This window comes from Cicer arietinum, chromosome 2, assembly GCF_000331145.2.
Source record: "Cicer arietinum cultivar CDC Frontier isolate Library 1 chromosome 2, Cicar.CDCFrontier_v2.0, whole genome shotgun sequence".
In the NCBI taxonomy this organism is placed as follows: domain Eukaryota; kingdom Viridiplantae; phylum Streptophyta; class Magnoliopsida; order Fabales; family Fabaceae; genus Cicer; species Cicer arietinum.
Genome location: NC_021161.2, coordinates 39,486,330 through 39,503,596, shown reverse-complemented (window position 1 = coordinate 39,503,596; position 17,267 = coordinate 39,486,330). Strand labels below are relative to the sequence as shown.

Here is a 17,267-nt window from a genome sequence, read left to right as displayed (position 1 = left end):
TTCACTTTATATTAGTTATAATGATAAATATCTAATAATTAATAAAAATATTTTAATAAAATATTATTATTATTTTCAGAAAAAGAAAGGAAAGAAGAGAAAAGTTGGAAAAACAAAGACATGTGGGCCAGGCTGCTGCGCATAATATCTAAAGTTTATGGAGTAGTGAATGACACGTGTCAGTTGTAATCTAGGATGGGTACAATGAAACGACCCAACCTGGTATACCGGATGCTTACGACTTTCACGTTTTGTATTTTTTAGAGAAAAAGAAGTTTGTATGTTGTCACCGACTGTTACTTCAAACAAACCTCACCATCATAACCTCTTTTATTGCTCTGTCCTATCGTTCATTTTGGAGTCTTCTATGCAAACCCTTCTCGGTTTTTATTTTAGTAAAAAGTGTCCATGTCTATTGATAGCTTATCTTGTTTATAAATTGTCATTCACCTTGATTTGCAAATAATATTGGAACTTTTTATGGTATTAGGATAATTCTGAAAAATAAATTTTATATTAATTGAAAGATACTTTAGAATATATATCATTAAAATAGAGTAAAAATATGTTATATTTGATTATATCAGAGATAAAAAAAATGAGCAAAAAACAAATATTTGAGACATCTTGAAATAAATGTTTTTTTTAAGATTTGTTTGATGAAAAACAAAAGAGAGTGGGTGATAATGTTTGATCATATTATTGTCTAAATTTAAAAATTAATTAAAGAATTGGCTAATAACTCTTAACTATACAATGTACAAAGAAATGTACAAAAATAAAGTAAAACATAAAGATAAAGGGATAAAAATGCGTAAAAAGATTGTTCAATTGATTTTGCGTGTTTAAAATTACAAGCATTTCTACATATAGACAAATGCTAGTCCTACTAGCCATGATATCGTGGCCTACAAAAATGTAGCATTGCTCATTTATTTATGCGAGTAATGCATGACATCCCACAATTGATTCGTTGTTCCTAGTTTCACGACACATTTCATTGCCAATATTTGAATGTGTTTTTTCCTCGGATAATGCCTTCATATTAGTTGTTAAATCTATTTAGTGGCACTAAAAACGTGGAATACGAGAGCAACTGCCAAATTATCAATTTATACTAAGTTTGACACATTTCTATGTCTTCACGACCTTTGTGAACCTTAGCAGACTTGAGAAAAATTCAAATGACTCATATTTGATTGTTTTTCCGTCATTTGGCCTTACTTCAATAAGGAGATTTCGACTAGCCGGAAAGTAATTTGTTTGGTGGTTGATGTGGAAGAATTAAAGAGTGGAGCAATAAAGAGTCAGTTATTTTATCTATATTCACAAAATAACACTAATATATAATAACATTTGTTATGAAAATATATCGGTGGGTGTCCATTTCTTTTAATCTTATATATTCTTTAGTTTGATCAAGAACTTTCATTAGTGAATGGCCAGTGGAGTTTATAGTACATGTGAATTTTTATTTTTTTAGTAATATTTTTTGGAACTCTTATAATTCTCATAAAAAAAAATTGAACTATATGCAGTTATTTTGTCTGAATAAACTCACGACTGACCATGATTTTGGGTATTTTAACTTTATCATATTTATAGATTTTATTATATTTATAGTTATTTTGTCGCGTAATATCTATGAGTTTGTTCGTATATTTATTTTTTAAAATTTTATTTCGATCAATATAATTTATAAATTTAATGAGTAAATATCGTTTGATAGTAAAAAAACAAAAAAATACTGGACCAAATTTAAACTATTAAAAATGGGGACTAAACAATAAATAGACTAATCAGTCTTCTCTTGAGTTAGAAAAAAGTGGATTGATTACACTTAATTACAACGGTACGTATTTTAAAATAAAGATGAGTAATATTATTGAAACATAAAATTTGACACAAAATGAGACACAAATACAATAATTTATCATTTTATGAAAACCAAAACTTGACCTCTATATTTTATACGATATTGTATTTGTGTCGCAATTTATGTCAAATTATATGTTCCAATAACATTATTTAATACAAATATTCATTCTATTTCACATAAAGTGCCACATTTGACTATTTCACACAAATTTAAAAAATATTAAATGAAGGAGAAAAAATAATTATTTTAATAAATAAATATTATTAATCATTTGTATATTCTCATTACCATACATATAAAATGGAGAATACTAACTTTAAGAGTGATGAATATAATATTAATAAAAAATACAATTAAAAATAATAATTAAAGATACATTAAAAATAAAAATGTCATTCTTTTTAAGAAAAATATTTGGCTTAATTGCAGTTTTGATCATCCTATTTTAGCTGAATCACGAAAGTAGTCCCCCCATTTTGTTTCTCCCCAATTTTGGTCTCCTAACAAAATTTTGGTCTAAAACTTGATGAAATTTCATTTATTTAAGTCATAACATGCCTCAAGATCTCATGTGCAACAATTGCACGTGAAATCTATGATCATAAATGGTGCACGGCTTTAAAAACTGAAATTTCATCAAGTTTTGGACCAAAATTCTGTTTGGGGGACCAAAACTGGGGAGAAACAAAATGGAAAACTACTTTCGCAATTCAGCTAAAATAAAGGGACCAAAACTGCAATTAAGGTAAAATATTTTTACAAAAATAACGATTATTGCAGAAAATAAAGAATAATTTACAGCGGTTCTAACTTAAAGGACTTCCCGTCTCCTTGGGATATTAGATGAAATAAAATGGAGCTACATGGAATTATCTTACTTCTCCTTTTGATGCATACAAATAAAAGCTGCATAACAATAATTAAAAAGTGATTGACATAAGCCTCAAAATCTTGATAGTTCAAAACAACTAATAAACCATCTCATGTACATATTGCATTCATCATAAATAGAAATTAAAAAGTGATGTAAAACCTAAAATCTCAATAATTCGAAACAACTAATAATTCATAAGTCTAACTAGTGATAATTGAATAAAAAAGGATTTAATGTCAAAGATAAAAACATCTATTCATTCTCCTCTCTTACACTAACACAAATATTATCCTTATTTTCAGACTAGTGAGTCATATCTTTCAACTTTTATTGAATCCTTAGATTCAATGTCCACACATTATTCTTATGATTCTTCCAAGACTAGATCATTTTGCACTTCAACCACTTGTTGCTTTCCCTTTTTGGATGAAGAACCAATAATTAGGCTCTTTTTTTTTAGATGTCACTCAAACAACACTAGAGATAAAGACTTCTTTTCTCTCTTTAGTTGTTTGCCTAGTATATCATGCAGACTCTCCAACTCTTGAAGCCCTATAAAAAGCTTCCCAATTAAGGAGATGCTCATAATTCTCATCCCCAAAGACCCTTTCATTCTCAGCTTAAATCTTCACAACTATCCATCATCCCAACCATCCATTGGTGACATGAGTCATTTGTGTCACCAAGTGAAATTGGGTCAATTTCATTCCTATAGTTGTATCTTTGGAGTCATGCTTGGTTATATTTGACATACACTAAATTGTGGAGCCTTTTATAGCCAATTGTTGTAAATTGGGAGTTTGTTGTTTATACATTTGCCACTGTTGCATTAGAATACAGATCCAAAGATGTTATGCAGTGGAATGTCGAACTAACTTTAAAATTTAGAAGAGTTAAAAAAATCATCCACTTCTCATCTTGTCAAATTGTATTCCTTTATAAAATTGCAAAATTTATTTCCAAACATACCACTACTTATTTTATTTATACAATTTCACTAGAATATGTTTTCTTGCTTTTGCAGTAGGCACCAACTTTTCACTGCATGCATACATCTCATTGGTCACCATGAGATGGTCACCACAATCATATTGAATAAAAAGGTTGGGCATAAAAGAGTTATGGGTTTAGAAAGTGGTCAACTGTATATAATGAACGATAAAGTTGATAAGTCTGACTATCATCGATAATTTCAAAAACCTCTATATTTATTTTCATGTACCTTGAAAGATCTCATATATAACTTCCTTATCCTCCTCCATTGCCTAATAAATATAACTCATGGCTGGTTTTTCTCACTATCGACGAAGACAAAACACCTAAACAAGATGAGTCGTCACATTGAATGTATGCACTATATTATTTCAAAAAGGTGGCATCACTATAATTTTTCTTGTTTCTTTCTCTTTGACTTCTGTGGACATTTTTTTATTTGTCAAATTCGTTAACAATTTTTTTTTTTCAGATTTGATTTTTCTTTGTGAAAGCCTTTTCATTGAAAGGAAGGATGTGGCAAATTGAGTTATTGCATGCCTCACTAATTCTCTTTTGTTGGTAAAATACCCCAATAAGCTCAAAGTCCTTGAATAATTGTATTAATCCAACAATTCTTTAGTGTGTCAGCTCCTTGTTAAGAAGCGGAACTCTCATATCATGGTAAGATGGAGGCTTCAAGTGTGGTCCAAAACTTCCGACATCAACAAGCATGTCATGAAGCTTTCCAACTTAACCATAGTTAATGACAAACCAACTTTGTAACTCGTGCCATGATCTCCTTATCACATACATCTCTTATGCTTGATTGCTTCAATTCCTGTTTTTCTTTGAATTGTAGTAGCAGGTTTTTGAAAAAGAGTTCAATAGAGCCCTTTGAAGCACGTTTTCCAAACCTTCATCAATAACAACTTCCTTATCACTATCACCATATATAGTCATCAAGATCTAGCATTACCCTTTTTTATTCCCTAAACAAAAATAAACAGAGGGTTGAAAAAAAAAACAAATAACAGAAGAGAAGAAAGAAATTATACAAGGGAAAGATGATTAGTGATGACACTGAAGGAAAAAAACGGAGGAAAGGATGTGAAAGAAAGGAAGAGAAAAATAAAATAAAAAACAGTGGAAGAGAAGAAGAAAGAAACCAAAAGAAACATCTTTGTCGCGTAGGAAAGAATTCAAACTGACATTGAAAGCTTGCTTTAGATGTGAAAGAGGATGGATAAAGAAAGATAAAGAGAAAAGACATGTTTAACTAGGTATACCATAGAAAGTTACACATTCTAGTATCACATAGATTATAACACAATGATTGGCACAACAAAAAATGTGAGATTAATCAGCTGAATACTGCTACCAACTACCATAAGTCATATCTAAAAGCTACATTTTACATGTAATTACAATAACACACAGTAAGCAAAACTTTACTCTATGTTAATGCTAGCTGGAAGGCATACTCCAAGAGCTGGTTCTTCCACAAAAAACGATTCGCAGTTAACTAGTTTCATGACATATTTAGTTGCAGGGTGGTATTTCTGCTTAGCCTCAACGAAGCCTTTGCCAATAACATTTTCAACCCAATTTTCCACTGCATTTTTCTTGTCTGCTAACCAAGAAGCTGCAAGTATCTGTGCCATTGCCTCGTAATCAATTTCTAACTGAAACTCTGAACCGAATGTCCTTTGAAATGTTTTGCTAATGTTTTTTATCAATTGTTCAGCGAGCACGTCAAAATTGAATGGCTTGAAAACAACTTTTTCGTCCATTTGATTGAAAAAATCACTAAACCAGGAGTCTGATTTTTCTGCTACATTCTCGTGTTCATGATCGTTGTCGTCTGTACCCTCTTCGCCCTCTTCTAGAGGCATATTTAAATCCAGACAGCACATTGATTTCTTGGATACCTGTTTTTGCATCTTACTGCTTGTTGTTCCCTCTTTGAAGTCACTAGTATCAGCCTGCTTTCTTTTATTTGGAAATGATGATTCGGAAAACCCTTTTATTGGCACAATCTTGACATTTGTACTGCAACTCCTTTTGGCATCCTCTGATGAATCCCCGAGTAATAATTGCAATTGACATCTTTTGGCTTTGAGAATTGTTTCTTCAGAAAACAATTTATCCTCTTCCAAAGCAGAAGAGCTGTTGCTTTTACAGATTGTCGAGGTTAAAAGAAATATTGCATTGTTGATGCTAATTTCCCTTCCATGTGAGTCTGGAAATCTACCTCTTTTTATTGCCTGCAATAAACTACTCTGCACCAGAAAATCAGCTTTCTCTACGTTCTCAAGAAAGATGACAGAATGGGGATTTTTACTCAACTCCCCTGCAATATAGTCCACCACTGTCTTCCTCATAAACACATCATAACAAACTGATTTTTGGCATTCAAAAACCGAGTTTGATGGGTAAAACATATCGTGGAAGCCTAGGTCCACAGAGATTATTCTTTCTGAATTTCCAAATATAGTCTCTGCAAGAGCCGAAGCAATTTTCCTTTTTCCAATTCTATCTGGTCCGAGGAAAGCAAACCATATGTCTGCTCTACCATGCGAGTCTCTACTCTTTCCTTCACCAGATTTATGAAGGAACAAAGTTCGGTTGATATCAAATATGACCTGATCCTGCCAGCCTACCTTTTCAAAGAGAAGTTTATTAAGAGACTTAAAATCCACTGAATCCATTTTTTCTGCCAAGTTTGAAAAAGAGCAGGAAGATCTAGCTTGAAATTTTGGGCTAACGGGCTTGCAAGGAATTGATGTTGATGTATACAAAGTTCCCAATCCTAAATCTGTGGTGACCGGAGTTAGGGATGAAGATGATTTATGATCAAGCACATTCATATTGGCCATACGTGAAGAGGCAACCGAAGGAGTCTCCCCGTCAATTTGCTCAGTCTCTAAAACTTTCGGCACATGATCAGTTCTGACATTGACACTGACTGTATCAGTATGTAGTGGAATAGGTGATAGCTGTTTTGATGGAAAAGTACCATGCAACTCTTTAGGCATGAAGGAAAATGGACTGGAACATTGGAGTTCATTAAGTGATGGATCTTTACTGCTGCTTTCCTTAAAACTTGAACCATACCGTAAAACCTCAAGCGATGGAACTTGAGACCTTGTTTGATGAAGATGTTGACAAATATCATTCCATTTCTTTTGAAATCCCAATATCTTTTCATTCAAGCTTGTACTTTCTTCATTAGTCTGCACTGGATGATGGAGCTCATTCTTAAATACATACATATAAATTGAACTAATAAAATATTGCAAGTGATGCAAAATATGATTATTGACAGAAAGTTGATTCAAGAAATTTAAATAGAGTAGCAAATATAAACTCAAGAAACAAATCTTACAGTTCTCCATGAAAAAATATAGAATTCTCAACATCATTTTATAGGTAAAATATTCTAGAATAACTTGCAGATGTTTTATGAGTTAAAAAGAAAATATATGATTTTCTTTTTTTGACAAAAATATGATTTTCTTGTGTCCTAATACTAATAGCAAAAAAGTTCTTTCAGCATCTGCAGATTTATATGGTATGACCAAAGCTATAAAGGCCAATGTACTGGTGGATGTACAATATGCCATCTAGCTTTAAACTTTTAGAAAGGTCTAATTCATCGAGTTCAGTAAGCACGTGTTTGGTATAAATCTAAATTTGATCATCAAAAGCCCATAGGCTCAACAAAAGAATATTCAGAGGGAGAAAATAGAAACATTGTAACTTTATCTAGTTTGTTATAAACAAACATCAAATTACCGCCTTCTTTTATTGCTTAGACGCTTCTTTTTACCTTATTTGGCTCCTGTAAAGTGAACGAGTAACTTAAGAGAGTAGAATAAGTAAGATATAGCTATTGATTCTACTAAAATTAGTTGTTGACATTTAAACTTCATAGTTTGTCATACATTTACATGCATATTCTTTTCTATGACCATATTTACATGCATATGATCACAATCTTAAGTTCTCAACCATTATCCAGATCAATGACTATAGTCTATAACTACTTACTTTACCCTCTAAAGCGATTTCTCACTTTACGGCCACCAAATTGTTTTAACCAGTATAGGTAAGCTAGCATAATTGGTATCCTTAAATCATATTAGCGGATCAGTATAATAATTACCCCCACATGTTGCATGCATATGCGTATGCATGTGAATGTCACAGAATGCTATCTAACATTTGGTAATCATAACAAACCTTTGCCACATCCAGTCCTCCATGTGTATCCACATCAGCAACCTTTTTCAACCAAGGCAAGCTTGTTGAACACAAACTAGATGCTAGAGTAGCAGGATCTACCTTCAAAACATCGGCAACTTCTTCTTCATACTTTTTATTGCATTTATCGCAACGAGTAAAAGATACATTTGAAGAGCTTATGGGATTTTTGCTTTCAGAAGGTGTAGAAAAGAATCCACCAAAGGGAACAAAGGACCCCATCAAGCTGTAAGCATGAGCATGGAACTGTGAGATCCAATTGGCACAACAGTCAGAAGCTAAAGTGCACACAATGGGAGAGGCTTCAAATTTCAAAGCCTCCTCTACAAAAATTGAAGTATATTCTGGCCAATATAACTAATGAATTTTCTGGGCTCCCAATAAGAGTTTGAAAACAGCAAACTTTCTAAGAATCCATGCTTAAAGAAATTTGTTCTGAAAATGCTTAACAAGAAAGGGTATCTAGAGTGAAAATTACATTCAATTTGTTTGTACTCTTCAGTTTCCTAATACATATGATAAAGTTCTACACATCAAAGTAAGAAAAACTCAAAAGTGTATCTTTCATTATAGAATCCTATCAGATTGACCTCTGTCCAGCAAATAGTACATTACAGCAAATTGCACGGGACGCATTTTAATTTTCATATTGAAAAAATTAAATAAATTTATCTTAACATCTTCTAAATTTAGGAAACCAAGTAAACATAATACTCAAGTTTGGAATTAAGTGAGGAAGATTAAAGTAGAGTGTAAAACGTGTTCATAAAAAATTCCACTGCAACAAAAAAACCCTTCTAAAAAAAGCAACAGAGGGGAAGATTAACAAGGAAGACAGAAGTCAGAAGAGAGCAATCAAAAATAGCAAAAAACCAGAACATTTGGTTCACAAATCACAACACAGCCAAGTCACAATCAAATACATTTATTTGTCTATGGCCTCAGTTACCATTGGAAACATACATTGCCAATTATACAAGATGACACTGAAATATTTTTCATATTATTATGTATAATACCAATGTATTCACTTCAACCAAAATCAAGACAAGTAGAAACTACAATTAATAGAAGTCTATCTAGCACTGACTCTTCAGATTGAATGTATATTCAGTCGTCTCCAACACCATACATTCAATCACTTCCATATTTTCAAATTATTATGCATAGAAAGAAGTAAAACAACAGAAAAACAAAATCCCTAAAGGCTGACCTGGATTTAGAGTAGAGTCCTTCCATTGAAGAAGTAGCAGATGTCACAGTAAGCAAATGCAAATCCCAATCATTTTCCACAGATGGAAACAAACTCAAAAACTTAGAATAAGCATCAGAAGTTTCAGCCACACCCATCAACCAAACCTTCCCGCCATAAACCTCCAACAATCTAGTCAACTCCGACACAACAAACTTTACAGTACCATCATTCACACAATCCCCAACAAAAACCTCAATCTCCCCAAACCCAACAACAACACCAGGACCCAAACACTTCTCCACCTCACAACCTAATTCCTTAAACCTCAAACCCATCTTCTCTTCACTCCCACCATGTTTCACAAACTCAATAATCTCTTTATCAACACAAACAATACTTAACCCAGCCATACCAGGAGGAAACAAAGCACCACCTTTACCCTTTTGTAACAACTCAATGAAACTCTTAAAAGCACTTTTTGCATAAACACCCAACAACAAAGGGTTTCTCTTTCTATCGTTTTCTTTTACCATAATAACCTCAGCGATTCTTCTTGAAGTCTCATCTATCCCCCCTAAAGGGAAAGTTAAACCGGTTCGACCCGGTTCAAGGTTACAAAGAAAAACCGGCGGGGAAATAGTTCGAGAAGAAAAAAACCGGGAAGAGGATTGAACCGGTGGTTGAAGCAAAGCGAGTTTAACATCACAACTTCGAAAACCGGCTTCAGTGAAAACGCGATTCACGATTGGATCATCAAGAATCGATAAAACGAAGTGTTTGATTTCAACTTTCAACAAAGACGACGTAGTTCCTTGTTGCTGATTGAAGAGATGGAAGCTTTCCGGATGACGGCGTTGATTTGCTTGCGACCGTTTGATTGCGGCCATGAGAGAATTTGAAATCGGCGGCTCCTCCGTCGCAGTCGATGCTTTTGAAGACGGTAATCGGTCGAGAGATACGCCGACGGAAAGCTCTAACGCTCGGAACTGAAGGCGTTGCGAGAATGATGGCTGTGAGGTTAATCGAACGCTGGTTCGAGCACGGCAGCATGCGTCGCGGAGGGAGGAAGACGGTAACGATAGTAAGGCTGAGACGGCGTGGAGTGATGTTGTTTGCGCGTGGCTGCGACGGCGTGCTACTGTTACTGCGTCGTCTAGTGCACGCGCCGCTTCTTCGGTTAGAAATTGCCTCGCTGTGTTAACCGGCGTCGGCATCGCCGGCAACCATATATATAAATAAATAGATAAATAATATCAATCGCCAATAATAGCAATAATTTAAAAATATTGTTATTATTATGAAATGGACGCACCCTGGGAATAAAATAATGGTATTGAAAAATTGATATATAAAGTACCAGGTTTTTTGGGGTTTGGACTTTAGTGAAGAGATGATGGTGAATGATTGTTGAAGAAATATAATAAAGGTTTGAGTGAGGGTTTGGGTTTTTTATTTGTTCAGAGTTTGGAATAAAATATTTATTGGAAGTTATGAGTTATGACAACAAGAGGGAGAGTGAGATTTTTGGTTGGTGTTTGTGGTGTTGTTGATCATGGTGGTGGTGATGCTGTTTTTGGATGATGCTTTTTGAATTTATTATGGTGGTGACGTGGCAGATTAGATTTTGATGCTTTTTCATTTTTTTGACATTTTTGTGTGTTTTTTTTAATTCTTTATGGGGGTGGTATTATGGTTGGATGGAAGTTTTGGTGGTGTGTGTGGGACCTTTTATTTTATTTGGCTATTGATAATCAAACAGATGGCGGGCATTGATTTTTTTAATGATGGAATTGGAAATAAGTGAGTTCTCTATTCCCTTGCCTTTTCTTTGGTACACTTCTCACTTCTCACTACTCTATAGCCTGCCTTTTCAGTTTAGTCTTCTTTTCTTTCAAATATAATCTTTCGCTCTAACAATAATGATTCGTGACTCACTTTCTATAACTGAAATAGAGTACATTATACATTTAGACTTACATGTATTTTGGTATATGTAAGTTAGAGTTTTTTTTTTTTTTTTTTTTATAACTTTTTTAGTTTAAGTTTAATTTTGTAAGTTTAATAATGTCTTAAAATCGTTTTTACTGTAAGTGCCAGTTAAAAAAAGTTATATAGTAAACGAAGAATGAGTAAAAATAAAAAATAAAGACAAATTTATAAAAAAGAAATACACAAATTTACAAGACCAAATATATATATATATATGATCTTGTAAATTTGTGTATTTCTTTTTTATAAATTTGTCTTTATTTTTTATTTTTACTCATTCTTCGTTTACTATATATATATATATATAATTTGAATCACATATCTCAACAAACTGCATTTTTGACTTGCCTCATATAATGTTAAAATGATATTATGAGAATTAGACAAATAACCTACATATCTAAGATAACAAAATACATATTTAACTTTGTTCCAATATTTTCAGGTGATGAAGAATTGTATATTGTTAATAGAAAAGTTTCATATTGTCTCCAAATTGAACTAAAAATATGGTACTTTAAGACCAATTAGTTCTTCATCCTTTTATCAAATTCTAAAATCGATATTTGTTTACATCTAGTCAGAACCATTGAAGTACACAAAAATGTGATTTGTTCATATAGAACTATATTAGTACTTTTGCTAGATAAGTTTCACCATTTTCTCAAATAATATTCTATCAAAACAAATCTTTGTCTTTCGTATATCTTTATCTCATATTTTTTCTTTAATCAAATTGATTTGGAAGTTCTTCAGGGATTTTGATAATATTTATATCGACTTAATTTTTCAAATATTTTATTTAAAATGGACAAGCGGTGTCATTCTTATATCCTTCATTTGATAATATTTAGTAAGAATAATATACAACATGCATTTAGATTGTTTGAGAGCATAGAAAAACTTATTCCGTTTGATTAAGTAATCTCTTCATGAGCTTAAATTGCACGTCTCACAAAAATTAGATCATTAAGGAATTTTCATATAATTATCATTAACAAGTGATCGATACAAATACATTGTAATACATTTTTCATATGTAAATTGAGTCTATCATGTACTACTAAACTTAATTAAGTATGAAATTTTTTTTGAATTCCCATCATTCTCGTTTTCTTTTCCCGCAAAAAATCAGTCGCAGCTAATTAGCTTCACATCTTCGTACGTGCGGACTACAAGTCCAAAAATCTTTGGTTTTGCAAAACAACTTTAATCCCACTTCAACTATATCATTCGCTTTGCAAAATGTTTTTCATATCTTCACTCGGACCATCTTTCTTTTAACTCCTTTCTTGATTTGAAGAATTTCATATTTGGAACCGATAAATATATCATGCTTCATGCATGGGTACTCATTGGCAATGAATCATTGTCCAACAGGGACTTCAATTATTGGAGCAATAACAGTTGATAATTGGTTTTTTCAAACTTTGCAAATGAGAGTTATCTTCTAAACTTTTGGCTCACACTAGTTTGTACGAGGGTCAAGATGAAATAATATATTTCAATTATCACTTTCAGCTGCTTATTCTTTCCTCCTAATACTAACAATATTAATTCATCAAATTATAATCAACAAACTCATTTGAAAACAAGTCTTCAATTAGTTGACTCAATATACACTATCACAAATGGAGATTTAATATCCAATATGTATTCCCAATATTCATTTACTTCTCATCTTAGTATATTATATTGGAGCAAATGAAATATACACAACACATCCAAAAAAATATTTTAGATGGGGAATATTAAGTTATTAACCCAAAATTGATAATAAATTAAGGGGATAACTTATATGTAGTAGCTCGTTGGCTTGATGTGAACAATATCTCGGCATACATTACATGTTCCCAAGTAAAAATTGTAAGGTACAATCTTATAAGTATTGATCTTAAAATCAACATTATACGTCTAATGAATGGTTCTCCAATAGCATTTTTTTTTGTATGAACATATGTTATATAATGTTCAATATCAACTCCAATGCAATACTTATGAGAAAAATGATCTTTTAGTCAAACTAGTTGACACAACAATCTCACAAACTTTTTGTTGTAAGTTGACAATAAACATACTTCGGTGTATTGAGCCACACATACTACCTCATATACATTCTATAAGTGGAAGAGATTCATTCCCTTAAATTGCCAACTTTCTTTGGTAACTAGTCATACACAATAATTATTTAATTGATTAATTTTCTGGTTCTTCAACATATGTTCACATATATATGTAATTACTTTTTGCATGATAATAGATATGAGATTACCCAATCGATTTTACCAACAACAAATTTAATAAGATATGTAAACTTTAGATTTACAATAATATGTATTTCAATTGTTCGGATTCATTTAAATCAATAATTAACAATCATAATTTGTAAAAAGAATCATCCAAATAAAATCATATAATAGATATTCTAAATATTAGATTTACCTTTTGTATTATTATATGCATATATCAAAGACAACATTCTGCATATAAGTAAAAGAAAACACAAAATTATCTTGAACAGATAAAATTCAACAAACCATACGTACATATTTTATCTAAATTACTATAAAATAAATAAAGTTAAGATAAATAATTTAACAACTCAAATTATCAATAAAACTTATCTCAAAATACATAATATCAACAATGCAAATATAAGATAAAAAATACTTAAACAATTTTCATAATAAAAATTTGAATATTAAATCATATCCAATAAAAACAGAATGATAGTTTAAAATATCTAGATTACTACTACTCATTTGCTTAAATGTAAAATTTATGATACAAATATCTTGTTTGTAATTTTTAGTAAAAATTTGTCATCAAACTAATAAGTATTATCATTATCATTTTGTACAATTGTACAAGACACCAAGATAAATAATAACAAAAGAAAATTGTATAAGTGTTCTTATTACTTCTTCTTATAAAATATTTTCTTAGAAATCCAAGTTTTTATATTTTATTTTTATTTTTCTCTTAGAAGATATAATAAATATCACAATAATTAATTCACACAACTGCGAAGATCGAATTCAGACTTGAGACATGACATTCAACTTAACAATATAGGTATTTTTCGTTGTGCTTAGACTTAAGAACCATAAAATAAAAAGAAGTTAAACTTCTTAATAATGCATGTGAATTAGAACGTTATTATATTCAAAAGTAAATCAAGAAGATAAGAATATAAAATAATCAACTTTTTTTAAGAATTAGTCAACTATACCTTTTATGTTTTTTTTTTCTTTATAACTTATTCCGATACAATGATGTTTCTATATAAAATTCCATACATAGATAAGAAGATAAATTATACATAGTAAAATTAAGTATGACCACAATATATGTGACGTAATATACTATTATACACATAACAATTTACTTCACCACTTTTATGAATAATAAAGATCATAATTACACTATATATATATAAAAAAGATCATAATCACAAACCATTATCATGCACTGATGCAAATTTTTTTATCACCTTCACATGTAATTCATAAATACCACATAAATTATAATTTCTACTATATGAATTATGATGATCACATTAATAGTTATCCATAAATAGTTAAAATCATTTACTTTTGAGGATTAGGTTCAATTTATCATGTGATCCATCACATTTTTAATTAATAATTTTTGTTTTGTTTAAAGATAATTTATGATCAATCTTTTAAAATATTTTTAAAAGTCTTTCTCAATTTTACTACTTTACGAGTATATTTGAGTGACATAAAAATATATGTATTATCTCTCATTTAATTTCTTTTAAATTAATACTAAAATCAAAGAAATCTTATATATTTCAATCATTATAAATGACAACCATGAAAAAAAAAAACATATTTTATAATTCTATAAGGATGCTTGATATAAATTATTAGTACTGTTTTAGTAACTATACCAAAATTTCCAAAGTTGATAATTCTTTAAACAATCATTCAATGATGCTTTATTATAAATCATTTCTTTTTAACCACATATTACTCTTTAAGCAATCCTTCAAGAATCCTTTAGTTTTAAATTTGTAGGTCTTTAGATACTATATCATATATGATAATCATATACAATAATGAAAAAAATCATTATTTGAGCAATATTTCAGAATGCATTATTTAATGTTAAATTCTTCTAAAATTTTACAAGAATTAAAAAGAAATAAATATGTGAAAATTATAAGAAATCAAATACATAAAAATATTAGAAATTTATATTCAAAAATAAAAATGATTGACAAGAAAAACAATACGAGAACAAATATGATAACAATATTAGAAATAGATTTATTACAAAAGATATTGAGAAAAATAAATATATTTACAATATAACCTTCAATTTTCTCTTTTCATCATTCATATACAAGAGAACCGTGTTGATAACATATTAAAAATAAACTAAAAAAGTAAAAAAAAAATATATAAGATTCTTATATTATTCTATTCTTTATATATTTTTATAATACATAATAAATCTTATTTATATGACATATATAGATAAAAATATAGATAAGTAAATAACCATCTTAAAGATGAGTACGACCAATTACTAGACCTACTTACTGATAGGTTAAAGTAATGTGAAGACAAAAAAAATGGATATCCAAGTATATTCATAAAATTTAAGAATTTGACGTTTTTATCACTTAAGAATTTAACTTTCTTTTCTAGTAATAAGAATTTACCTTATTTTAAAGCAAATATTTGTCATTGCTTGTCTCGGTGGTTGAGCTTGAGAGGACATATGCCCTGCCCACTTACACAGATAAGTCAAAAATATCACTATCTAGCTTTTGAGTCTACAGTGACCTTTTGTTCTTTGTATATCTCCAATCTCATCTTTTTACTTTTTGTTTTTTTAGTATACAAATAATTCTTGAAAAATAGAAATTTGATTTTAATTTTTGTAAAAAAAAAATTAAATTAAGTTTTTGTAAAATATAAACATTTTTATTTAAGTCTTTACCGTTTTATTTTGTTAATTTTTTTAACAATTAAATAGTTAATAATTTTAAATTTAAATATATATTTAATTTCTATAAAATGCATTAAATCTCTATCATTAAATAATTTTGTTTAGTCCTTGTATAATATACAATAATTTTTTTTACAGAGATTAAAACAATCTTTTATTTTGTAAGGACCAATACCAAAATTTGTGTATTTTGTAAGGAATTAATTATATATTTAAGTTAATATTATTAATTAATTAATTCTTAAAAAGATAATCGTGTTAAGTACAATGGAGAAACTAAAAAAATTGCATTTTACAAGAATTTAAATTTAAATTTTTATTCTATAAAATAAAATTTATTACATTTTATAGAGACAAATTGCATATTTAATTTTTTTTTAAATAATCAATGTTGATAATTAATTATTAATTTGTTAAAGAGGAAAGTTGAACTCATGATCTTGTTATCATTCAAACTCTTAAAACTACTAAACTACCTTAATTACAACTTAGTTTTATCTTTTGCTAATTATTCACAAAATTCACTCAACTTTAAAATTTTTTTAAATCATATATGTTAATATAATAGGGAAGACTAATTCTAATTTATAAAAAACTGAAACTAAAATAAAAAATAAAAAATAATATTTTTTAGGAGAATTACTTTAACCTCAAGTTGGATTCTAAAGACAAAAGGAACCTAATCTATTTTTCTCAAAGATCAAATGTACAATTTTCCTAGAGATAAAATTGGGTTTCAATTTTTGTTAGATATCAAAATGAATATTTTTTAAAAGAATGTAATAAATCATCCACACGTGGATTGTGGACCTTATTAGGAGTTAGTTTGTTGTGTATAGCTAGTTAATCGTAAAAGTCGTACTTGGAGCCATTAAGTTGTAATTGATCCTATACAAAACACACATTGAGTTTGGAATAAATAAATGTAACATTTTACCTAACAATTGGCATCAGGCACAACCCCGACTCTGTGAGCAAAAAAATAAAACTGCTCCTTTTTCTGGTGAAAATTAGTTATACATGTTTGAAAGTTTGTTACTTCCTCGTTCCATGTCTCCTTCTTACTGAGCTTCTTTTATGGCAGAATCAAACAACTTCATCCAACTAAC

General features: G+C 29.8%; 1 protein-coding gene across 1 annotated transcript; it reads right to left on the bottom strand.

Annotated features, from left to right (window-relative positions):
- Positions 1-4,982: 4,982 nt before the first annotated feature.
- On the bottom strand, positions 4,983-10,831 carry LOC101503259 (protein SMAX1-LIKE 6-like). Its single transcript, XM_004490545.4, has 3 exons — positions 9,205-10,831; positions 7,971-8,217; positions 4,983-6,961 (listed from the first exon to the last, which is right to left on the bottom strand). Exons 1-3 carry the CDS (start codon positions 10,398-10,400, stop codon positions 5,177-5,179), a joined length of 3,228 nt encoding a protein of 1,075 aa, XP_004490602.1. The 5' UTR covers positions 10,401-10,831; the 3' UTR covers positions 4,983-5,176.
- Positions 10,832-17,267: the final 6,436 nt, after the last annotated feature.

Bases quoted from the DNA above. Each gene is read 5' to 3' on its own strand.
- LOC101503259 (XM_004490545.4), bottom strand. From the start codon at position 10,400: ATGCCGACGCCGGTTAACACAGCGAGGCAATTTCTAACCGAAGAAGCG. The intron at 8,218-9,204 runs GTCAGCCTTTAG...TCATGCTTACAG, and splicing joins GGACTCTACTCTAAATCCAG to CTTGATGGGGTCCTTTGTTC. The intron at 6,962-7,970 runs GTTTGTTATGAT...CATCCAGTGCAG, and splicing joins GAGGACTGGATGTGGCAAAG to ACTAATGAAGAAAGTACAAG.